Source organism: Aptenodytes patagonicus, chromosome Z (genome assembly GCF_965638725.1).
Source record: "Aptenodytes patagonicus chromosome Z, bAptPat1.pri.cur, whole genome shotgun sequence".
Classification (NCBI taxonomy): Eukaryota; Metazoa; Chordata; class Aves; order Sphenisciformes; family Spheniscidae; genus Aptenodytes; species Aptenodytes patagonicus.
Genome location: NC_134982.1, coordinates 24,800,873 through 24,826,160, shown reverse-complemented (window position 1 = coordinate 24,826,160; position 25,288 = coordinate 24,800,873). Strand labels below are relative to the sequence as shown.

Sequence of the window (25,288 nt, the reverse complement as noted above, 5' to 3'; positions counted from 1 at the left end):
ATTTGCTGTATTACTCCTTTCCAAAGACTGAGCCACAACCAGCACATTCTTTGGCTGATACTCTACTTTCTAGCTGTTAGCGCCTCAACAGTGCCAGCTGCGCTCCCTCATCTCATGCCTTTACCAGGCTCTAGTTCTTATGGCTATGCATGTACCATGCAAACACACTGCCGCGCCAGGTACCCCAAAGTATTTCTTTCAGGGGTTTGGATTCCAGGAACTTGTCTGTAAAAGGCCAGTTCCTTCCAACTGAACAGTTTTGTCAGAACCACAATTTAAAAACTGTTCAAATATTTAAAAAATAATTAAGACAAAAATAAGTACAAAGTGCTACTATTTCATACCAACCTCACCCCCCTTCCCCAAGGTGATGTTAATGCAATATAATTTGCTAGTGCTACACTTTTTTCAAAGGCTTTATTTTCAGTAGATAAAATGCATATGCATGTTTTTAAAAGATTTTAAAACATTCGAAAAATGTTCAGAGAAATTAAATAAGCATAGTTACATTTACAGATATATAGGGATTTGGTTCCGTTTGTACACATTTTAATGTGATTCGGCTGCAAAATCATCAAGAAGTTGGTCAAAAAAAAAAAGCCCAGCAGAAATACGGAATTTTTTCTTCAGCTTTGTTTGACTTCTGAAGAAACTACACAGACTTGTGCAATATCGTCATACTCATACGTTCTCTTCAAAAATGTGTCTGTAAGTCTTAAGCCAGAGACACTCTAGAAAGGGAAAATATTTATAAGCGTTGTTATTAGAAAGAATTACTGAGCTTATAAAACAGCTATTTTATAACAAAACTATGCTATAAAGACTTACTTGCAATCCCTGCACTGAAGATAACAATGTAAGCGCAAGATGGAGGGATGAACTTGGGTGCAGCTTTCCAAGTTGCCTTCCTGAAACTCCACACCAGTGGATGGAATTAGTATTGCACATTTCTAAAACCAGGTCCATAGTCCTTTCGCTGCTAGAGGAAATTGAAAAACAAGAATAAACCTGTGGGCTTTTTTTTAAGCATTCAAGGACTGCAGACATGTAAAAGCTTGATTACTTTATTATTCAGGTTACTATTAATCAAGCATTTATAAATAATTATAAGGCAGCAAGCAATATTTACTGTGATGCGCAGTAATTCAGTTGCATATAGCTTTGTCTGACACGAGCGTCCTGTCATGGGTATAGCAATACTGGATAGCATAATACTGCTCACATTTTGGATGGAGTAAAGATTTTCGTGAGAAGTATCTGCAGACCAGACACATGCTTGAGTCCCTGGCTTCAACTTCTATTTAGAATTGCTTTATTTAAATGTCACTCTTGCAACCCTTTTATAAAGGGCTACTGTAGATCCTAGTATAAGCACAAATCAAGTCAAAACATGGATAAAGACGTACAAAAGACTACGGTGACAGTGTTTAGGAGGCATTCTAGCAGCGGTGCAGAACTAGCGGTAAAATCAGACTGGATACAAATGGCATTTTTTATTCTGATAAAATTAGTTGTAGTTAAAAAAAAAAATCCTACATACACACATTTTGTTATTAGATTAACTAAGAAGGACTAAGAAGATTTGTTATTTAAGTGTGGGGTGCAGTCTTAAATGACATTGCAGCCAGTTCCATGGAATTCCACTACAGACTTCTGGCAATCTCCTAGTTCAAGTAGTATTAACAGATCATGATGGAAGGTTTTGTTTGTTTGTTTGTTTCTTTGGGTTTTTTAAAGTCATTGTAATCCAAAAGATGTGTTTCAAGTAGTTTCATGTTGCTACAACTCATAGTAAAGACCAGGTTTGAGTTGTTTCAGGAGAAAGCATTGAAAAATGAAACGAAGACAGCCACAACTTACCCACTCAGGAAAAAGCACAAGAATCGCATGACATCATTACCTGCAATTTGTTATTTTGCATGTAATGTCAAAAGGTTCTTCCAGATTTACGGTGTCTGGTATTGTCTCCAAAGAAAGCCTTACATCGCCATAACCAGGAGCCTGAGAAGGTACAAGAATGTATATTCTCAGATGCTGGATAGTAAAGCTGAAGTTTTTACTACTCAAGTTTTCATTTACTGCAACAAGCTTGGAATAAGAGGAATTTGAAGAAAGAAGATTGACTCTTTGTGCTTTTGATTTGTACCAAAGTCACAGCAGTGTTCCATCCACTACCGGTGACCACCTTCTTGATAGGTTTAACAATTCATTAGACAAGGATGATCTTATTACTAAGTTTTTCAGATAGTTCACATCCTTAAAGTTTGAATACCCACATACAGCTCCTGAGAAGATCAGCTTTATTCTAAGACTGCTGTTAGGCAGGTAACAGATATACTATGGACCACATAAGTATAGTTTTCCTGCATAAACCCACCACTATTCCACAACCTAAGAAATAAGAGGATTGTTCATTCTCCTTGCTATTTCAGTCCTCCAAGCCTCTGCCAAAATAATTAATTGCCACCAGTTAGAAAGGCACATGATATGAACACTTATCAACTATCCAATTCTGTCAAGAGCCGAACATATTTCATATGGTCTACTAACAAACCTATGATAAATATCCTAGTTACTACCAACCAGGGCTGATTCAAGATGGTAGCCTGCAGATGAAAAGCTTTAGGTTTTCAATCCCCACAAATGATACATCGTAAGGAAAAAACAAGGGAAAAATTTGTCCTGCCTGACAAGGCTTAGTTGTGACACATGTTCCAATTCTGCTGATAGAAGGATGCTGTAGTAAAAGTTACATTTACAGCTTGATTAAAAGATATTCCCGAAGAGGTCCAGAAAGCCGGTGACTGACAGGTTGGGAACAGGTTTTAGTCATATACAGTTCATTACAGACTGAAGACAGATGAAGTTTTAGAAAGCGTATTAAATTGGACATTAGAATGAGCAAAGGGATGTCAAACCGATGGAGACTTCAGACCACTTGAGCAACATAAGAGATGTAATTATCCAGCACTGGAAAAAGGCACACATTTTCAGCTGTATTAGGTGGCAGGAAGGAATCTACTAGAAAAATTATACCCAGTTCCCTAAACAACGGGTAGTTTGTCATAACATTAGACTCTTGAGAGGTATATTAAGAAAAAAACAACAACAATAAGAGCAGTATTTTACAGAATAAGCTTAGCAGCAATTGACCAAATCAAGACAGGATCAGAGCAGATAAGAAGGCCTAAACCAGTACATTCCTGTTGGCCTTAACAATGAGATACTTGCAAGAACTGATGGCTAGAGGTAAAGGCCTTACAGTAACACCAACAGGAGGAATGTAGTTTTCATCCAAAAATGAGATAATTGCTCAGAGTTTGGAATCAACTAGACAATTCCTTGCTTGTGCTACCCAAGCACAATGTTCTTTAACTTTGGACTGGTTCTAGTCTAGTCCTGGATTGAATGCCCGTGAGCAGGTGGAGCACCCTTGGCATACTGTGGACATGTATCTGTCTGGTTTAATGTCACCCAAAAAGAATGTAGATGTGAATTCCAAAACCACTCCACAAAACCCCCCAAATTATGGTATGTGGGGGTGATCCAGGATACTTGTTTGAAAAGCGCATTCCTGATCTGAACCAAAACAATGACAGGGGGGCACAGTGCAGGTAAAATTCTGGGCCTGTGGGGGAAACAAAGGTTATAGGGCTAGTAAATGGATTAGGAGGAAAATGATGGAAGGTGAAAGGAGCCTAGAAATGAAATAATCTGATAGCCCTTAAAAGGTGAGGAGAAGACGAGAGGGAGTTGCACTGAAACTCGAAGGGGAAAAAAACAAAACCAAAAACTGTTTGCTGCTTTTCCAAAAGACAGATGTTGCTCAAAGTACACAAAATAGCTCAAGTTTCTCTGTTAATCACTAGCACAAAACAATGATGGATGACTAAAACTAATCCTGGAGTGTGGAGGTGTGTTAGTCACCACTGTGTTTCAAGTGCAATTCTCAAAGGTTCAACAAGAAGGGATGCAGAGTGAGAGAATACTGATTTAGGGAGGGGAAAAAAAAAAATCTGCCTTTAAATGATAGGAAAGGTCAGTTGAAAATGAGACCGTTTATTAGTTAAAAACCAAGCAACAAGTTTCAAAGTAACAGGAGTAACTAAGTTTAGAAAAAACGGCAGTTCCTAATTTAATGGGGTTATACAGACACTTAACACCTCAACTAAAAACAAAGAGAATGACTTAGCTGTGAATTTCCAGGATCCAAGTTTCCTTGCCTAAATCCAAAGCATTGTGATTTCCCTACAGAATTGCTCGATTTACTAGAAGATGGGGGTGGTGGGCGGGGGGAGAGACAGAGGCAGAAACCCAATTACAAGCTTTGTAAACTCAGACTAAGATTCAATTGTCAAAGCTTTTTTACTTCTCCCCCATATTACACCATCCTCAATTCAAAAGACGCAAGTCAGGTTTAGGCATTAGAGTAGACAGGCTGTGCAGCTGACTTAAGCAAGCTAGTAATTACAACTTAAAATTCATGAAAAATTTCTAAAAAAAACAGAATTGAATAGATTCAATCAAAACTGTGGACATGAAAGATAAATAGTATTATTCTTACATAAAAATTGTTACTCAAAGCCAAAATGTCTGTATGAATTAGGGAGCAGACTTCTGTGTCAACAGTTAGCATACTTAAAGGAGTTCTTTTGTCTTTGCTTTTCAGTTTGTTGCCAAATGCCATCCAAGAAGTTAATTTTATTCTAAGCAATGTATTTTGCTACATAGGTTACTTGATTCTGGCAATTCAAGTGCACAATCCATTAAGTTATGTTGTTCAGTGCTGTGAAAAAAGAAAGAGGCATGTTATGTGCCAGAAAACAAATCCTCAAGAAAACAAAAAATGTTGCCATTCACATGACCAAAAGGAACAAGAATGCTTTTGTTCAGCTAGAGTCCCTTGCAACAGTCTTTTTTCCACACTTCACTGACCAAACGTATTAAATAACTTTCTCAAATACATATAGAAACATGTGAATTCAGAATGAGGTCCAGAAAGTAAGCAGCCTGAACTTTTCTTTCAAGTCATTATTAAATTGTTCATTGAGTTGCCTTAAAAATGGATGTCAGGTTAAACTGATGCTTAAGTTAAACTTACCATTCTTTGGAGCTGGCTAGTTTGCAGCCTTCCTCGTTCACCCAGATTAGTCTTCCATACAATGTCTAGTTTACCAATCACTGTGACACCTTTTATTACTCCAGCTTTCTCTGCAAATTCTTGCTTTGGTTTTAGGCAGTACAAGTACTGACGTGTATCCATAGGTTGTAAATAAGTCCTTGAGCCAAAAGTAGACTCACTAAAAGAAAAAAAAATTGGGTCTTAATTTAAAGAGTTATTTTCAGGAAGACTTAAGAATCCAACCTTTTTTCCCCATCCCTCACCAGTCTTACTGTGTGTGTGTTTTATTCATGGCAAAACACAATTTTTTTTTTTTTTTTTTTTTTCCACAACAGAAAACCATTCTAGAATTTATGTAGCATCAAGGACCAAGGGAAAAAAAGTTATTTATCTAAGCCAGAGACATCTGAGGTAGAAATCTGCTTTGCAACATTATAATTTATTACCTGGCATCTTAGCATTTAAATGATGCTGGTAATTTTACTTCTGCTATTTGGTTCCCTCCCAGTAAGCCTCAGTGTCATGAGCCTAAGATTCCTGTTCAGGACAAGAACCATTACAGCGGATGCAAACACTTTGTAAGAACAATGTTCCACTACGCTGCAGGCGAACCCTTTGACAGGCAGGGAGAAGACAGAATTTTCACCTCAGCTGCCACTGCAGAAGCACCCAAACATCACCTCCTCCAAAAACCCAAGCAACTGCAAAGCTCAGCCAAAGTTAACTTCTACCCAGGTATCACAAGCTTTTGTATCCACAACAGTTTACTGAGCACAGTAGAAAATTCTTCTGGCATTTGGTGTTTTACTAATTGACACTAAATGACATTTAATTTATTTCGGCATGACAAATTTTTATATTCTAAGATCCTGTAAGAGTGTTGCACTGATTCACCTTGACTGCTGCCTTGCTAGATCTTGATTAGAACAACTGAAAACAGTTACCAGTCTACTAGAAGGAAGCAAGGACAAGTTAGATGGGTCCTGTAAGGCTAAATATGTATACACAGATCAAGTCAGAACCAGATGTGGGCTAAATTTTATATAGGAGATACTGAAGAAGTAGTCTGTTCTCATGTTACCATGTCATTCATGTTACCAATTATTTGAGAATTAAGCTGGGGATTTCTCTCCTAGGTAGAATTACAAAGTTTTAAGACTAGTTTCTCAAAAAAGAAAACTGTAGCAGCTTTTCCAGCTGAATATGTAACAGGAATTGGATATTTTTAATCCAGCAAAGAAATATAATCCTTCCATTACAGACAAATCACTAACTGCAAAGCTTATGTCGCATGAAATCACAATACAAAGAGTTTCAAAGTCAAATATCCTGAATCTGAACATACCTTTCCCCTGCTGTGTCAACTGTGTTCAGTTCTGCAACATTGTACATCATAGATGGCTCTAAAGAAACCTTCTCCATAAACATTGGAGAGGTAGTGATATTCTGAATCTGAGCTTCCAGAAACACTTCATCTGTCTGGAAAAAAACCAAAAGTGCAAGTTCGTGAAAACGTGATGTTATTGAAGAGTAGACAGTCCTACTGTTAAAAAAAAAAGTCACATGTGTTTAGTTCATGCCTGCAAATCAAATTAATTAACGCAAGAAAAAACCTTAATCCCAGTAACAATAGGAGCAAAAGTGTTAGTCAACAGGTATCTTGCCAAACAATGGATGTGGGATAATTTCGCTAAGTTCTAGCTATTGCTTATTTATAATGCATCAGATCACCACTTCCCAAGACTTTCGTCAACTCAAAGTTGAAGTAGCAAGTCAAGTTTTAATCCATATTATTAAAAAAGAAAAAATAGAATAAATGGTAAGGAATTGCAGTGCACAACGACATGCCATGCCAGATTACTAGTGCATCAAGCTGTATAAAAAAAATTAAGTGTGTGTGTGTTTTTCTTTGACTGAAGTAAAATAGTTCAGGTACATGCTCTGAGATTTTATCATTATTCTGAAACATCGATGCACTGGCTAAAAAGCAAAAACCTGCCTCCTGTCTCACTCAGCTGCGTCATGCCAATGGTTACCAATATTATATGCATCCAACAATTTAACTGGTGCTCTACCTTCAAAACATCCTCTAAGACATATCTGTTAAATAAAGCTAATGCCTGAAGATGGTATATAAGGACCAATTCTAGTACAGGAATGAAAGCTACAGACTGTTAAACTTCACAAGCTGAAAAAACATGGAACAAGGTGTTTTTGCCTCACTGCTTCTGTGGAATTGCGGAATAGTGAAGTCACTTTGCAGCTTTAAAATCTCGGGACAGAATAATCACGGAAGGCTCAGTCTACTAGAGATGAGAGCCCCTGGAGAAGTGAAAAACAAAACCAAAGAAGTGCGAATTAAAAAAAAAAGGCAGGGGGTACCAAATCGGCATTTACAAGGGAGTTATTTATTCAGGCAGTTGGACTAGATGATCATTGTAGGTCCCTTCCAACTGAAATATTCTATTCTATAAATTCAGTATGAAGCAGTTTAGGTATTTTGTTATGATAAATAAAAAAAAGTATTTTTATGGGGAAGGTCGAAGGAAGCTTACAGTTTCTTTTTAATCAGTGTAAATAAATTACTTCATTATACAAATGGAGTCCTGCTTGTAAATTACAAAATAAAAGTGGGACAAAATAGTAAAAATATTTTTAGTCTCAAAAGGCATTGTGTTAGAAGGAGAAATACAGAATGGTACTGGAACTATTCGTTGTGCCCTATAAACATGTTAAACACAAAACAGATGATTGCATATATATAGTAACGAAAACTGTGCAAGCTCCATAGGTTACGGACAGACCTCACACTTGCAGAAGGAGCTGGAAATAACCCCAACTAAAACATGGCTCTCAGTAATCATTACTACTACCACCTGACTGTCACTTAAATTGATAGTTTATATCCCATAAATCCATTGCTCAAAGTGTCCATTTACCCAAATTTTAGTTGTTTTCAATGCAGCAACCATAGGCAGAAATTTAGAAAAAGCTAATTGGAAAGGGAAAAGAAAAAACAAGCAGCATAATGAAAAAGCAAGTTAGTTTTGTGTTATTCCTAAGTTGGTTTAATATCACATGGTTTAAAAAAAAAAAAAAATCCTTAAGTACTTCAGAAGAATGCACATATTATTTTAATACAAGGCACACCTTAAAGTGAAATCAGACTGCAGAATTACCATACTAACTCATCAACTGTTACATGCAGTTAAAAGTTGGAAAGCGCAGTTCCAGCTAGCGAAAGGAAGGAAGAACATCCAACTGCTGCTCTCTCCTCAAACCCACTGTCTCCACCAACCAGACGTGAAAAGTTCTGTCACAGATTACACAAGCAGTGCTGTAGTAAACCCTACATTTCTATGGGTCAAAAGCAGGAAGATTTTAGAAGGGATTAACTCCCATTTTCAAATAATGAATCTAGTCAAGTTTTGGTGAGGTATTTTATAGGAGGACCCCCACAAGCAAGAGTCTGTAATAATCACCTTTTAGTTTCAACAATGGGTATTAAAGAAAGAGCTAACCATTTAAATGATTAGCTGCACATATAAAGATGAGAAAACGTCAGTTCATGATATGCAGAACAAACATTGCTTTTCCATTATGTTTTTAAAAGAATGTCAACAAGCACAGAGACAGATCAGCAATTAGAAAAGCATACATATTCATAAAAAAATAAATAAAAATTACCACAGAACTGAGGTCACTCTAATGGGAAAATAAAAAAAGAATACATTAGAGAAATTAGGGTTAAATGTTAAAGAAAAAGGAGGCTAACTTTCAAACAAAATGCATTTCTGCATTTTTTTGCACCATCTAAACAAGATAGCATTAGTAAGACAGAAACGTAAATTAAAATGGATGCAAACAAAGATGACAACTACATTTCTAATAAGTTATAGCTAGTATGGTTACATGGTTTACTAGCTTTGCTTCAGAACCAATCCAAAGTAGAGCCTAAGGCACACAAGTCACAGATAAGGTATGGTAGAACAAACTGACCCAGAAAAAAGTTAGTTTTTGAGCACGTTAAAAGTTTGCCCTGAATTTAAATCCATGCAATGGGTTGTGTATGAAATGGAAAAACAGTCCTTGTCATTTTACAGATAATTTGAAGTATCCACATATATAAGGTCTCAAAATAAAAATAATGTGGTTATGTGTTCTAGCAAAGCTACAATACTGCAGCTCATAACAAAATTTGGCACAACATAATCAGGAAAAACTCTTTTTTGAATATCCATCATTCCAAAAAACCCAACTTTAATTGCAAACTTTGTTTTCTTAAGTGTCTGCATATTTGCCTCCCTATGCATGTTTGCAGGAACAAAACCTTTTACAGAGCCTTTTCCAAGGCACGCCAAAGTCAGTGAGAGACTCTCTATAGTCTGGGGCAGGTAATTCAGTTTCAGGATTGCAGCAGGTTAGGGCGACAGGGCATGCGTTCTGTGCATGAATTTCAGTGATCAACTTGATTTGGATGCTATTGCAATATGAGCAACAAGCAAGAAAATTAAGGTTCAGCGTCATTCCTTGTCTTAGAAAAAATGAAATTATGGATTGAAATTTCTAGTAGCAAATAATGAATTTATGAATAGATAGCACCACATCTGTAATATTAATGGTAACAGTTTAACTGGCTAGTGAACCTTTAAAGACCTTTAGTTAACTAGTAACTGACACATAAAGCATTTTTTTTTTCTCCCCTGCTCCCAAGGATAACAGTCTTTCTTAACATTCAGGGTGAAGGTCTTTGTGCTTTGACAGCAATGTAGTATCACATACAACATCTAAACAAAGGGTTATTTCTAGGTTTTTTAATTTTATTTGACTTCTGTCATCACAACATATAGCAGCACTTTATAGACTTCCAGAAATGAAATATGGATGGTACTGTATCAGTTTGCTAGGCAAATGAAAATTGCTCAGTTAATATAATCCAAAAATCTTAAAAAAATTTTTTTTCAGTCAATCATATGGATACTATGGTAATGGGAGTTGCATAAATTCCTGAAGAGGAAGAACAAAAGGCATCAAAGCAGCCTTTTAAAACCTTTACGGGAAGGACACGACAAAACCAAAAAACCCACAAATACCAAAGTTTCTCATAGATCTTTATCATGAGGAATTGGTGGCTAATTGAGGAATGGAGTTTATTAAGTCCCCTATCAAGGCCAGTCAGTAAAACAATTTTGTAAGAAAAGAATACTTTTGACCTGTGTCAAAAGTTTGCCCAGAATTTACCTTAAAGAGGTTTTTATTTCCATTTGTTATGAAATGTTTCAGCAGAAAACAAAATTTACACATGAAGTATAGAGAGACAGCTACATTTGATTTATCTATCCCTCTTTCCCCCATCACGTATCTATCTGAAAAAATAATATAATCCACTCACAAAATGGAGGTTTATTTTGTTCCCAGAGGAATTACCTAGTTTCTTAGGATTATTTTTGTTCTTAAATCACAGCAGGAGACATTTCCAGACATTCCCATTTACTGATAACACCAGTTCTATAACGCAGTCGACCATGGTATGTGCTTACGTTCCGACCCTACTCAGGTATCTCACACCTGGTCAACCTAAGGATTGAAGCCTGTGGCCTAGATACATGTACCAAGGTATTTTTAGGAAAATGTTTTTCTCTTTTCCTCTGTACTATGATATTTAAATTGCTTGTGACTTATGCCTTGATTTATCCTTCCTCTAAATAAGTCACATGCTATATATTATATGTCTTATAATTTACGTGCTATTCATTCACAGCAGAGAGAAAATCTTTATGGAAAGTTTCCTGCACAACTCTGAATAAGACAGATCTTTGCATCTGGAATCCTCATTTGTAAAGCAGAAATTCTTATCAGTTATTTCTCCCTTCTGTTTTCTCAACTGATACTGTCAGGACAGGAAAGAAATATACCTTTCACACCTCTATAGCCATAATCTTGCATGATGAACCCCAGGTGTGACTATGATGGAGATAAATAATTAGAACAATAGATTTGGAGACTCTCTGCTTTTCTACATGCAAAATCATAGCACATATACCTGCTTAGTTAAGAACAAACAGGAGAGCAAAATACTTTCTACTTAGCTTAACACAAGTTATTTTTTCAAATCGCCAAAATTCCATATATTTTCTTCTCCTCTTACTCACACTTTGGTCTTTTTTCTCCCATCTACTATTCACTGCAACACCTACAACTTCACCCTATCTTTTAAACTATTTCAAACAAACTGTTTAAGAATACTAATGAAGGTTTTCAACCAAATGGCTAGCAGTGTAATAGTTGACCATATTTCAGGTGTTACAGAAAAAGTTTAATACTCATAACAGAAGCTCCCAAAGCACTTCACAAGTATCAGTCTGAACTTCGTACAAACAATACAGAATATGATGCTCACAAAATTAAGCTACTTGCTCACTATCACAAAGCAGGTAAGTGATACTGATGGAAACAAATGTCCTAACTTCCTATGTAATGAGACATTGTGGAAGTTTATACCCTACAACAGACCTATAGAATACATATATCCACAGGGAATGCCTACAAATAAAAAGAATGCTGTACGTAATCTGTAAGAGTTTCCAGTGTGTCACCTTCAGTTAAATTTCTTCCCATAAAAAGTCAAAGACAGATGCCTAAGTATGTCCAAATAAATATACAAGTCATATATAAGGTCATTTAGTTTTGGAGCACTGTGTATAACTGCCACAAACCTAAAAATTAAATTATTGAACAAAGGGGTAATATTTACATTTAAATTTAAAATTTCCCCAATGTAAATATGACCCCTTTGTTCAATAATTTAATTTTAAATTTCCCCAATCTGGTAAATTTTTATCTGCTTTGTGAACAATTAATCTCCCTTACAGTATGTACTCTATCAGCCTAAATATACAGGCAATAACTGAAAGTATTTGAGTTCACGGGAAAGCAGAAAATATGCAAAACTGTCAGTCAATTGCATTAAAGTCCTGACATATCTGCCTTAGTTACCATCTCTTTCCCCCGCTTCATCAAAAGTGTATCTATTTTTAAACTAAATGATATAAACCCGCCACCTATTTTTTTCCTTTTAGAACTGATCATCTTTCTCAGAAACGTGTACTTAAGAAGCTCTTTGAATTTAATCTAACCACCTAATGTGACGTAATAAACCCAGCACACTAAAACAAACCCAAATACACGCAGCTCTCACTTACCTCAGCATTGTAGAATTTGGTTTTCACATCTAGTGGTTTAAGGACCTGAATGAAATGGAAAAAAGACAGATTGACAACTGGTTTCTCATATAACATCAGCATAAACTGTTTATAAGTACTAGGATCTTCACTAAAGTGTTATTTTTCTTTTAGATCTTACACAGAACAGGTGCACAATGGAATACATGATACAACAAACTCAGCTAAAACCTCACAATTCAGAGTATATACTTGCTGCTTCTTATTTGCACACTTGACTGCTTTGCTACTAAGCAGTTTTCTCAGACTGAAAACAATTACTTCTCCACCAAAGCACTGGCCTCTTACGGAACCAGACAAACCCTGTGCACTGAGTAGATCTATGCCTTTAAAAATAACATTACATCCATCTTGTATCCTGAAGTGGTCTGGACTTGCTTTCAAGAGTGAGCAAGAACCATGTAATAGTTACAAGTCCTTCAGTGTTCTGCAGCAACCAAAAGTTGCTGAGGGCTTCTCTAAAAATAAATAAAATAGAGAACTATTCATGTGATTAGCTTAAGCAACAAACCATTACTAGGCTTTACTTCCTTCTTGAAAATGCAACTGTTACAAGAAATAAAAAAGCCAATAAATCATTTTAATCCCATGAGATTTATATAATCAAATTGTTTTCTCTTGCTGATTTAAAGGTGATAAAAAAGTGTTGGTTCTTAAGTGCCTGAATTTTGTGCATAAAGCTAGTACCATTAACACATTCAGATATGAAATGGATATACACTGATGTAACTGAAAGAAATAATCTTCTATTATACTCGTAAGGAAACAAATTCAAATTATCTTGCTGAAGACATTTATTTCCCTTTACACAGGGAAACTTTATTTTGTTTACATATAAGTGTACTGCACCCTGAGACCCCTGAAGTTCCAAGTTGTGAACAAATTTTTTAGTCCTGAAGAATTCAGTATTTAAAAGTAGCCTTCACAGAGATTTTTGCATTATAACAGGCATAACGTTCAATTCTTTCAAGTAATCATAACTCTCTCTAGTCAGAAAAAAAAGTCAACATTTTAATTTAGGTGTTTGTTGGTTGAGTGTTTTTTTCTGCCAAATATTTTGCTTCAGCAAGCTTCTTACTGATTTCCCTAAGTGCTGATGTTTTCTCTCTCTGATAAATGAAGTCTTTCCATTCATTCCAGTAGATTTCAAGTGGCATTCCAGTAAAAAAAAAAAATCAAATAATTATTGTGATGTTCACACCCCCCCCCCCCGCCACCCCGCAATCAAACAACCACCAAACCGTAGAAAGAATCACTCCTTTTCCATATAAACATAATGGTGTTAATTACTCAGAGAAAGCTTTGGAACAAAAAGGCACTATTGATCAGTATTAAACTACACATAATGGTTGAAAAAGAAGCTGTTTAAAACCAACTGTAACACCAGTTCAACTTAAAAGATCCTAGAAAACATAACTGAAAAAGTAGAGAATCTGTCAAAAAGAAAATTTTTTTTTATTATAAAATAGCTGGTGGTACCTTGATCACTAGCACCCATCAATTCCCACTGTAAAGACATTGTTCAGTTTTCTGTAATATTTCTTTTTGTTTGTTCTCAGATTTTCTAGCTGGTGTCTCCATGTCAAATTTAAAAAACAACAACCAAAATTGCTCAGTGAAGTGTTTTGCTCATAATGAATCAGAGAGTATTTATAGAATGGTGTTAAAGCGTATATACACTTTTTGAGAAGCTCTTATGCTTCCTTCTTTGAAGGAAGAGCTTCATATTTGACAGATAGCTGGCCTTAGCTATTTTGACATTAAAGTTGCCTGTGTTGTGTTCAGTTAAAAAACATAGAAATTACAAGACGCATACAGACGCACACTGAAAAATGTACACAAATATGTTTCCATATGAAATCTGAAGGAGACAAATTGACATCTTGAACAAGGCTCTGGCAAGAACAAGGGTAGGGAAGGGAGAGAAGATGAGAACTGGAAGCCTGCAGATGCATACATTAGTGACCAGAGGGGACAGAATACTGAACTCCTGGGGGACAAAGAATGGAGAAATTGAAAGGGAAACGGTTTCACAAGGAGAGCAAGACAAAACACAAAGATGAAAATCAGCTTCAATAGAGATAAAGAAATACTGCAGAGTTTCTGGGTTTAGAGGAGAGTGTAACACGAAAATTGATATGGAATGATTTTCCCTAGGATTGTCTGGAAACACCTTTGACTAATCAATACCTGCCATTTCAAGGCCCACAAGTACTAACAGCACCTGGGTGTTCTTTGTCTGTAGCACATGGCAATTTAGCCTCTTAAAGACTGAAATGCTTTTTTCTGAAGTATCTAGATAGAATACTAGAAAAGAGCAAAATGAAATCACCTGCAACTTGCAAAAGATACAAGTCTCAATTCTGTAATGCTCCTGTATTGCCACTCTGTGAGAGTATCCGAAAGTGTATTCAGTAAAACATGTCACCTAATCCTCCATTCTACGGGAAAGAGCCCACAATTATCCAAGTCTCAGCATATTTCTCTAAAAAATAAACATCCATTAAATACACAGCTAAAATAGACTTTCCTGCCAGAATCAGTCCACAGATAACAGTAATTTCCTGCTTTCCTCCGTTACTTTAATCTCAAGTCTTGAAATTTCTGCGGTGGAACAAAAAGTTTCAACTCTATCAACTACTCCTGTGGGTATTAGTCAGACATAACACATCAGACTTCTTCGCTTAGTTTCCTTTAAAAAACAAACCACTAAGTTCCAATTTAAAAAAGGTTACACACCCTAAAAGAAAAACCAGAATTTTATAGTCTAAACTCAAAGGTTAGATGTGTCAAAGTCAGAATGAACAATACTTGTTCTGTTTAAAAATAATCATAAAGCCGGCTGCTATAAAAAGGGTTTCTTTAAAGAGTAGATTTTTCTTTCTCAATAAATGAATAAAAACTATAACATGTAATATTTATTATTATTTCTGAAATGTTTAACTGCATGGTAATTAGAAACCATCATTTCATGTGAAGTTTGAAGCAAAGTTTTTTATCAGTTCACTTTTAGAAGTCAAACAGATTTTTAGTATGTAAAAGTGCTTTAGAAGTATCAAATGTTTTAAAATGGATTTTCCAGATTCACCCACTTATTAAAAGTAGAATACTTCATGCAATACCTGAAATTTGAAGAACTTTCTGAAGTACATCTTCTCTCCTGTCTGTGTAGTGTAACTTACTGCACAAACTAAGCTGAAAGAAACAATTTTTTAAAAAATAATTTTGAATTACTTAAATTTTATGCCTATGTCAAAGCAGCAACAGAATAGCATTCATGTGCTGCAGTTTCATTTAAGGTCATTTAATTACAGAAAAATTTAAAACCTTACATGTGTGTTCCTATCTCCTTTACTTCATGATGGATGACATCATCAATGCAACAGTCAGGTTTAAGTTCTGCCACTGCAGAACTAGAAGCTGAAAGGTTCAAGCGCTGAGAACTTGTCTGAAGATCAGCCTGGGGACAGAAAAAAACAAAACATTGGTTAAAACTGCAGCTGCTTAAAGCAATCTGAAGAAAAATAACATGTCATAAAGTACTAAGTTTCACAGAGCATTTTGTACCCTATATGCTTTTATACATATAATTAAGATATGTTGAGATGATGAGATACTTGTCAAAGCTAAAGACAAGCCCTAAAATATATATAAATGGTACAATCCTTTAACATGCAGCTTATAAAATCTCTATTTACTTTTTCCATTGAGTTCCACAATGACTTCTGGAATTTTTATTCTCAATGTATTATTTGTTCAGCAGAAAATGCAAAAAACCCAATGCACTAGAAAAGAACTCATTTGAACTATAAGCAAAATACAAGTCAACGCATGCTTTACAGAGACTTGCTTTGATGACCTCATTGAAAGTGCATGTAGGCAAATATAAGTTCAATTTTTTAGCTCTGGAAGTTTTGCTACACCAATTCTCCAGAGAAGATTTATTACGTAGCTATTTTTTCGATACAACCCTAGTTTTTCATTTTACTCTTCAAAGATTTCTATCATCATTTCTATTTTTATGTCTCATTGTTTCCAATTTCCCGGTATATTTTCTGGATTGGAAAAAGTGACAGATATTTCCTAAAGTCTATATATTAGCATTAAACATACAAGATATTGTCAGAAAACATACTCAACATTTTATTTTTTTTAGAAATCCAGTAAGTAGATCTTCACATACCTTCACCAGTATGTCCTTGACAACTTGATTACTATCATTGTGTACACTAATGTAACTGGAGAACGTCTCTCCCAGAAATATATTTCTGTGTTTAAAAAAAAAAATATGTTGAGTAACAGTTATTTAAAAAAATACAGAACATTTCATTGAAACCCCTTCAAGTTCTAATTAAAACATATATACACACACACACACACACACACAAGTGTTTGCCAGATCAAATCCTAAAACTGCTTTGGCATTTTCACACCCATACTTCTAAATGTAATCCTTCTAAGACAAACAACTTCAAAAGAGAACAAACAAATCAGAATTTTTTTCTAGATAAAAATCTGAGAAGAATAAGAAGATGGCTTATAGTACCCACAAAAATCACCGTAGTAAATTCTGTTAGTGTAAGATGTGGTTTATAGTAGTGCATTATGTTAGAAATTCACCTACAGTTGCAAATTTCTTTCAGCTTTCAATCCTTATTACATTCAGAGTCAGGCTACAGAAAAGGAACATCAGGCAGCACACATTTATATATTATGCCACATTATAAATCAAGCCACAGATTATTTTTCAAATAATTTAACATCTCATTGCATAACAACGATGTTGAAAAAGAAAGAAAAGTAACAAACACGTTATCGTTAAATGAATCCCAAACCTTGCATGTTACAGTTACAATAATTCATTCTTACCCAAAATTTTGAGGCAAAGTCAGCATTTCTCCTAGCATCAAAGTTTCTGCTCCCTTTACAGTAGAAGGATCATCCTTCATGAGCTGGTTAAATAGATTACCTGTGGAAATATCAAATTGCTAGTATCTAAATATTTGCTAAGTCTAAAGTTTTGTCTAGATTTAGGTTATGACACTTAATCACTTATTTAGATGTAGTTTATTTTAGATATACTTATTTTACAACCAACTTGTTTAGCGATAAAATACGTATCTATAGGCCTGCCTATAAATTATAACTTACTTCCAGGCACTCGTGTCCAATAAATCATTCAGTATACATACTGAAGGGCACAATCCCAAAGGCATTGCTCAAATTAACATTAAACTTTAAGGGAAATTCTGCCCGAGTAAAGCACATTACATAACAGAACTAACAACCACACTTACTGTCTTCCCCTGCTTGCTTTGTATTTCCACACAATCCTCTTCTCTTGAATCTTTCCTTTGCCTCTTTCTTATACTTGACTTCTAGACTGCAACTATTACCGGGGGACAACCCAGGGATTTCCAATTTATGACTGTATACCAAGCATAACACAATTCAGAAGCAGTGATTCTTGCAAAATAATTTTCCATACAACATTCATGTGTTGATTCTAATTACCAGGGCATTTTCTCCAGATAAAGAAGATAGTAACGCCGAACATCCTACAATTACACATTTGTCTCTCACAACTGCCTTCCATCTTGTGTGTTAATTGCCCAGACTTGGAGGTCACATGTTTGCAGTATCATCACCAAGCTTTCAAAGCTGTAGGTCAAGAGTAGTAGAGTGCACCTTGGTATCTTCCTATAGCCATTACCAAACAAAATATATTGCTGTTTCAGATTACCGTCTATGGGAGGTCATAAGACTCCTCTGACATCTAAGTCGCAGATGCTCACATTGCTTAAACCTGGTAATATGTACACAATAATCAGTCAGTAGAAAAGACGTACCTGGCAAATCTCTTTCTTCACAAGTCACTGGAATATTAGTGAATAAAGTAGGTTTGGTTAGCCTCATCACTGCAAAAATCAGAAAATAAACCATAGGTCAATTAAACAAGTATTTTTTAATTTTTTTTTTTTTTTTTTTAAGTATAATTTTGTCTTGCTCTCCTTCCACCAAAAAAAACCCCAACCACCAAATCTTAGCCTGAAAAAGGGTAACACCGTTTTGGATCACCTGGCCTTTTTCAATATAACAAATTCCTTGCTACTCTGAGATCCAAGAGCACTGGTGATGCCATTGCTCCGTCTTGCTTTATTCCCCTGGTGCACTAACATCTACTGCTTTCAATCTTGTGTGCTAATGATCTTATACCTGTTACAGTGTTAAGTGCTTTGTGGACTTCAGGAGAAGTGTACCAGTTTCATTTTTTTGTGGACTCTTCTAGGCTAAGTGCCTGTTCTGTGATCCTGGTTGCTCTAGAATGGGACATGATGAGTAGCACGGACCCTTTCAGTCAAACTCCAGGCTATAAGGAATTGCATTTACACCCTAATCTCCAAAACATATGCAAGATAGAGTTACAAGTCTAAAAGCCTACATTATTTATACAACTGCTTTTTCTTTTAGTCACAAACTTTAAACTCAAACCAGCAAAACCATCACAAAAACCTCAGGAACACACTTACAAACCCCCTTATTTTATAAATACTGACAAAATCAAAATCATTGAGATCTTGCTATTAAAAAACCCCTCTACTTCAAGAAAGTATTTTCAAAGGCTATTTTAACTCAGAATACTCAAAATTATATTATTTTTATTTGTATTACAGATTTAAGATGTTGCTTTTTAAAAAAAATCCTCCCTATTCATATAACCAATGACCCTAATCTTGCATACAGCTTCTCATGAAAGCATTCACATGAAACAAAGTTCAGCATTTGTAACCTTAGGTGTTGATCTGAATATGTAAAAATCACTAATTTGTTGTTCTTCGAACCTTTAACAAACATAAACCCATATAATTTCTGAAAACTAAAACTAAAAAATAAAATAAAAGGATTTCTCTTGACTGCAACAAGTTAATCAACATCCTTGCACTGACCCATGTATCGTGCTTTTATCTTTATTGTACTTTTGTACATCTTACATGTCCAGTCAGCATTCACTATTTCCAGTTGTGTAAAATACTCAATTATTTTGATATACATTTGGGTGTAGTGGGCTGTACTGGTTCACAAGAATTTACACTACCATAAAGCAGACCTATGCAAGTTAGCATTGACACAAACACATCTCAGTTTTCACATTAAAAAAGGCAATACATTCTCTTTGTTATGGTGAAAAGTTGAAAAACATGACTTCTGAAGGCTAAGAACCACGAGGTAAATAAAAAGCCTCAAAATATACAAAACAGAGTAAATGGAGAACCAGATTCAATATTGAAAATTAAAAAGATAAATACTGAACTATACATGCATATGAACTAAGCATTTCTGGAACAGTTAAGAATGAAATTCTGGATTTCAGCTTGTACATTGGTTCTACCCAGGACTGTAATAATTCTGTAGAGAATCCAAATGTGGTGTTCACTTTTTATTACATGACGGTTACCCAGCTGAGGTGCTCACAATTAACAGTGCATGTATCATTATTCACATACAAGCCAACCCAAAGCAGCTGAAAGCTGACAGCTACCACTGAACAGCGACACCGATCTCTCCTTCTGTTTAGTAAGATGTTTGTTTAGCTCTTTTGTCGGTATATTAAATAAATATAGTGGGACTGTATTACTGGCAGTTACCTAATTTTATTCAAATCTACAGTGAGCCCATATAAACTAGTGCTTGCTGACTCTTTCTAAAGGAACAGTTACAGATCAAGTTTAGTCACATTTAAGACAGTAAATAAATAGATCGCAGAATGAAGTCAAAACACAAATAAATTAAGATATTTAGATTATCATATTTAATAGGACTACTAAATTAATATTAGAAAATATCTTTGCAGGATGACCTCTCATCTCTTTTCTTCTAAGATCCTAGACACAAAATACAACATTAAATAAAACTCAAATCACGCTGCATTCTACTCCGTTATATGTTTAAAAATGCTTACTCACAAAGAAACTTTGTTACTCTTAGTATTAAGCTCAGAAAAAGAATTTCAGTGAAATAACTTGGCTATAAAAGCTTTAAAAATAATAATGACCCTCAGTTACTCTAGGCAGCATTTTACATCAATTCTGCTAAGTGGTAATATTAAATGTCACAAACACCTCAAATGTCAATATAAGACTCCCTTAACATTCAGTCAAGGTTTAGAAATATATGTCAATGATCCAAACTGAGCAATATCCTTAATTTTAAACTACAAAAAGATATGTAATGCCTATAATAAAATATAATTATTCCAACATACGGATGTCATCAAAAGAAAAATGTAAGTAAAAGTGCAAGGGGATTTTATTTAGTTTTTACACAGAGGCATGTCCATTATGCTTACGTGCACTTCTATTTGATCAGTGTTAATGATAATCTAACAATCTACAAATACCATTCACTTATTTTCCCCCTTTTCCAGATGCCACAGACCTTGACCTCCAGCTACAGCAAAACTATCCGGAGTTAGTAAGGGTGCCCAAGAAAAATACAGACCCTTGCAGTCATATCGATCCCAGTTTAACTGCTCTACTGACCCTCCAAACGTTGAATTGAAAAGGAACAGCATGACCTTGAAACACTTTATTCTTTCAGGTGACAAAAAGTAATGCTGAACTCAGTCTTTTATCACCACTGAACGCATTCAAATCCTCAGAGACCTTTACCTTCCATAATGACAGCAAAGAGAGGTTTACAGATATGTCTGGTTTCTTAAGTTCCTGACACATAGCTGGAAGTTAGTGCTTTCTTGTTCCCCAATATAATTAGAGACAAAAGACCAGAAACATCAGGAAGAAAAAAAAAATCTTATTACCAAAGTCATAAAACAGCAAATGCTAAGTTGTTCATTATTTTTCAGCACACAACTTCCACTGAAACTTTCATTAGCATTTCTGGGAAAATAGGGGTAACCTTACTAAGGCAGTGTATACATGCAATAGAAAGTAAGTTTGTATTTCATGCAAGGGCTATGCCTTCATTAAAAAACCCCCACACACTACTTTGAGGAAATAATCAGATCTTGAAAGTCTCAGTGTCAAAAATAATTACAGATCCTTATAGCGATTATAACAACTCACTTAAAAATATTTTTCCTTCTCCTAATTTCAAAGAAGCACAGTGAGGATGTACTTTGCTTGATTGAAAGCATTAATTTTATTATATGACACAGCTTGCCATAATTGTGTGGAATTTATTTTAATTTTTTTCCTTTAGACTACCGAAGTAGAAAAAAGGTACAAAATGCAGTACTAAGCCAAACAGAAACTTACTAATATTAATAGAACCATTCATAAGTCACCTGGCAAAACAAAGTTAAATAAATATATTATTACAGTTAAAAAACTGTAGCAAAGTAATACTAAGTAGTTTTCTGCTTGTTAATTCATCAGTTGTTCTAAAGTTTGTATATTCTAAGCTGCTAAAAAACTCTAGAACTTCAGACAGCATTTTTATTATGAAACTCTATCTTACAATTATAAACTAAATATAATTCCAAATTTATGTACAAGCAAATTCATTTTATCAGTAAGGCTTAGCTTTTCCCTAAGAATATTTCTAACATATTCACAGTATAATATATCACAGAAAATCCATATCTGTCCCACAGATCTTTGGATAGTAGCATTGCAAGATGGCAATTCATTCTGCTTGATAAGTCTATTCAATTTTATCCAGATGTCCTCCAAATTCTGATTATTACAAATAGACTCTTCAATTGTCCACCTTGCTCTATAAAATGCATGCAGTTTTAGTCTTTCCAAATTATTTTGCAGTTCTTGAGATAAAGGAAGAATCTTTTCTTTAAGCTTAGGGCTAGAGAGAGAGACACTCCAAGACCTTTTCAATTTTTGTTTTCCATTAGGTGGTGGTTCTCCTTGATTCTCCAAGTTAATTGGTCTGTGAACAGTTTGTGCTTGGGTTAAAGTCTGCCCATGTTTCACATTAGACTGAAACTCAAGGAGATTTTTTGTGCAGTCATAATCAGGAGATCCTGTAACATATTCTGAAGGTGTAGAAAGTTGTTTCAATTCTTCTGCTTCCTCACAAGAAATAACAGGTGGCCGCTTTTTTGGTTTGAGGGGAAGTCTGTACAAATCATTTGGAAACCAGGGTGTAAATCTTGGTAACTGACGAATGGGAAACTCCTTCACTGCTGCTTCTGCAAATTTCTGCAGTTTTATTAGATCTCTCTGATGTGGTCGATAATGCAAGACCACTTCCATGCTTGTACAGTAGGAATCCAGTTATTCTTAAGAAAAGGAACAGTCTCTTGATTAGGATTCTCAAATCTAGACTGAAACATCTTATTTACAAGAATTTCCTTGCCCCATGCTGCAAAGATCAGTGGATAACAGGACCTAAAGCAGAAGTATTATAAAAAAATAAGACACTACCATATTAAGAAAAGCACTGCTAGGATATTTTACAAAAAAGCAACATGTTGTAAAAATAAGCAAGATATATATCGGAACATTCTACTTTATCCAGGCTGAACATTAGCGACTGTATTCCATCATTACCAGCCTAACTTCAGTGTGCTGAATATTATCCGTATGCACACAGTTTACTCAACACTGTCCCTCCCAAGACTATTCTTTTACTGTCACTGTCTCATACTTGCCATGCGTCATTATTCTTACTATGCTGTTGTGATGCATATTGAAAGACATACAATTACTACTGCCTATTTTCTCAAATTTACCAGACTTTTTTTTTTTTAAAGCATTTTCCTCCTACACTTCAACATTTTAAGCCAGGACATATAAAGCAACTAGAAAACACGTGTGTTACAAAAACCCTTCCTGAAATAGTACTGACCCATATAGCAGTTTTTAAAGTCACAGGTTAAAAGGGAAGTGCTATAGGCAACTTGAAGTTGTCTGCTTCCATTTCATATCAGACCTACACATTTAATTTTAGTCTCAAAGCTTCCGAGCAATACATGCAGCCATCCTTTTAGTCCTTGACTTAAGGACCTGATAATTCCTTAATTTATTAGACTTCTAGAATAACTGAAAGACTCATTAAGTCCTTAAAGACTTTATACTTTCATACATCGTTGCTTTCTTTCATACAGAGATTATATTAAACCGGGGGGGTGGGGTGGGTGTTGTAGCAACTACAAACGCTACTATGAAACATAACATAACATGCACTCTCTTGCTCTCCTGTTTTTCCCCCCTAGAAAGTTTGCAATCATTTCAGGTTCCCTGCCAGAGATCAGCAATATACAATGATATTAAAATCAATAAAATCTAGGATTGCTTAATCATTACACTGTCAAGATTTTATTTTAAAAAGTCACAATGCAAAGAAACCCTGATACCTTTCTTGCTTCTTTTGCAAAATCTACAGCCTGGACACTGCACCAAATTCAATACAAGCCCAAGGATTATGTTGGTTTCTTACAAAAGCAAAAGGATCCATCATAAAACTTTTTGCTTTGAATTAATTACTATTTGTAATGACAGTGATGATGTTTTGTGTTCTCAGGTTTTTGGCTTTATTTTGTTTGTGTGTGTGTACATATATGAAAAAGGGCTTGTTGATCGTTAAATGATGGTTAACAGATTTTACTGTGACATGCAGACACCATTAAAAACTCTCTCCAGGAGTGTTGTAAAACTAGTAAATGGGCAGAAGATGGGCTCTGAAATCATCTACACACCTGCACTACCTTAGCCATCCGAGCAGCCTGACTGACTCGGAACACTTGCAGAATTGAGATTTTATCCAACTATTTATTACTCCTACTTAACTAGCAGCATTTATTTTATAAACAAGCATGGTCAGAAAAAAAGAGAGTAAATATTATGTCTGTTGATTGCAATAAGGGTGAAAGTAGATTCAGGCTTTTCAGTGTTTCAATTGCTGACTTACTGGTACCCAACTGCCAGCAGAAATGATCAAATTCTTTACAGGGCTCTCTTGATTTCTGTACTAATTCTGCAAGGTATGCGAGAGACATACACATTTTTATTTTCACTATATGTGATTCCTGAATCAAGGATGTAAGCCCAGTAGCTGTGCATTAAGCATGAGGTTAAAAAGGCAAAAACCATTAAAAGGGGAAAAAATAAACAAACAAAAGAGACAGCAGGGAACCGGAAAGGAAATTTTTAAAAAACGTTTTCTTGTAACTGCTGAAAGCCATGTGCAACGTGCAAATGCATCGAACAGCCTCGACGGTCCCATCAAGCCAGGCGCACACCCGTGTGCGGGGCCCTCTGTCACTTACAATAGCTCGGCCCCCCCCAGCCTCCTTTTACCCTCAGGCACCTCCCGCCTTGCGCCCCACCGCCCGGCGCTCCTGCCGGGCCGCCGCTCCCTACTCGACCTTCTTCTAAAAGGGACGGAAGAAACAGCCTTGCCTCTGGAACGGACACGGTCTTTCACGACCGCTTCGCAACCCGGAGCTGGAGCCGCCCCGGCGCCCTCCCTGACCGCGGCGCCCGGCCCGGCCGCAGCGCCCCGCCTCGGCCCCGGGCCCGGGCCCGGCCGGCTCGAGTCGCCCCTCAGGGCCGGCCCCAAGGCAGGGAAGGGGGCGAGGACAGGGCCGGCGGAGGCGCTGCTGCCGCGGGACGAGCGGCCTGGGAGGGAGGACGAGCGGCCTGGGAGGGAGGGCGGGCGGGCATCGGCAGGCCGCGCTGTCGGTACCTTTCAGAGCCAGCAAGTGCTCCTGCTTGGGCTGGTTAACATCCATGGCGCCAGCCTTCACCCCTACGGGCGGGCAGACGGACCAAAACGCTGCCGGTGGCGGATAAACGCTCGGCCAGGAGAGACGAGATGAACCTGTGCGCGAAGCCCGGGCGCGGTAAACACCGCCGACCCGGAAACAGCTGTCCCAGGATGCAACTCGTCACCGTCACGGCACGGCACCGCACCAGCGCGGCGGGCGAAACTACAGCCCCCAGAACGC

The 25,288-nt window shown here is 36.3% G+C and overlaps 2 protein-coding genes across 5 annotated transcripts; both read right to left on the bottom strand.

The window, feature by feature from the left end:
• Positions 1–400: 400 nt before the first annotated feature.
• TRAPPC13 (trafficking protein particle complex subunit 13) lies at positions 401–25,110 on the bottom strand. 4 transcript variants are annotated; one of them, XM_076361691.1, is made up of 13 exons: positions 25,027–25,110; positions 18,213–18,281; positions 17,233–17,332; positions 16,547–16,631; positions 15,696–15,823; positions 15,486–15,558; positions 12,325–12,369; positions 8,810–8,827; positions 6,468–6,601; positions 5,102–5,300; positions 1,901–2,001; positions 829–979; positions 401–731 (listed from the first exon to the last, which is right to left on the bottom strand). In XM_076361691.1, the coding sequence occupies exons 1-13, from the start codon at positions 25,070–25,072 to the stop codon at positions 627–629; spliced, it is 1,254 nt and encodes a 417-aa protein (XP_076217806.1). In that variant the 5' UTR covers positions 25,073–25,110; the 3' UTR covers positions 401–626. The 4 variants fall into 4 exon arrangements, with proteins under 4 accessions (XP_076217806.1, XP_076217807.1, XP_076217808.1 ...); XM_076361692.1 differs by having other exon boundaries at positions 829–976; XM_076361693.1 differs by lacking the exon at positions 8,810–8,827.
• On the bottom strand, positions 21,542–25,105 carry SHLD3 (shieldin complex subunit 3). Its single transcript, XM_076361697.1, has 2 exons — positions 25,027–25,105; positions 21,542–22,727 (listed from the first exon to the last, which is right to left on the bottom strand). The coding sequence occupies exon 2, from the start codon at positions 22,590–22,592 to the stop codon at positions 21,843–21,845; it is 750 nt and encodes a 249-aa protein (XP_076217812.1). The 5' UTR covers positions 22,593–22,727; positions 25,027–25,105; the 3' UTR covers positions 21,542–21,842.
• Positions 25,111–25,288: the final 178 nt, after the last annotated feature.

Excerpts from the sequence above, each read along its gene's own strand:
- TRAPPC13 (XM_076361691.1), bottom strand. The coding sequence starts at position 25,072 with ATGGATGTTAACCAGCCCAAGCAGGAGCACTTGCTGGCTCTGAAAG. Across the intron at positions 17,333-18,212 it reads TGAAGAAAGAGATTTGCCAG|GTAATCTATTTAACCAGCTC; the intron begins GTACGTCTTTTC and ends ATATTTCCACAG. Across the intron at positions 2,002-5,101 it reads CTAGCCAGCTCCAAAGAATG|GCTCCTGGTTATGGCGATGT; the intron begins GTAAGTTTAACT and ends GTACCTTCTCAG.
- SHLD3 (XM_076361697.1), bottom strand. The coding sequence starts at position 22,592 with ATGGAAGTGGTCTTGCATTATCGACCACATCAGAGAGATCTAATAAAA.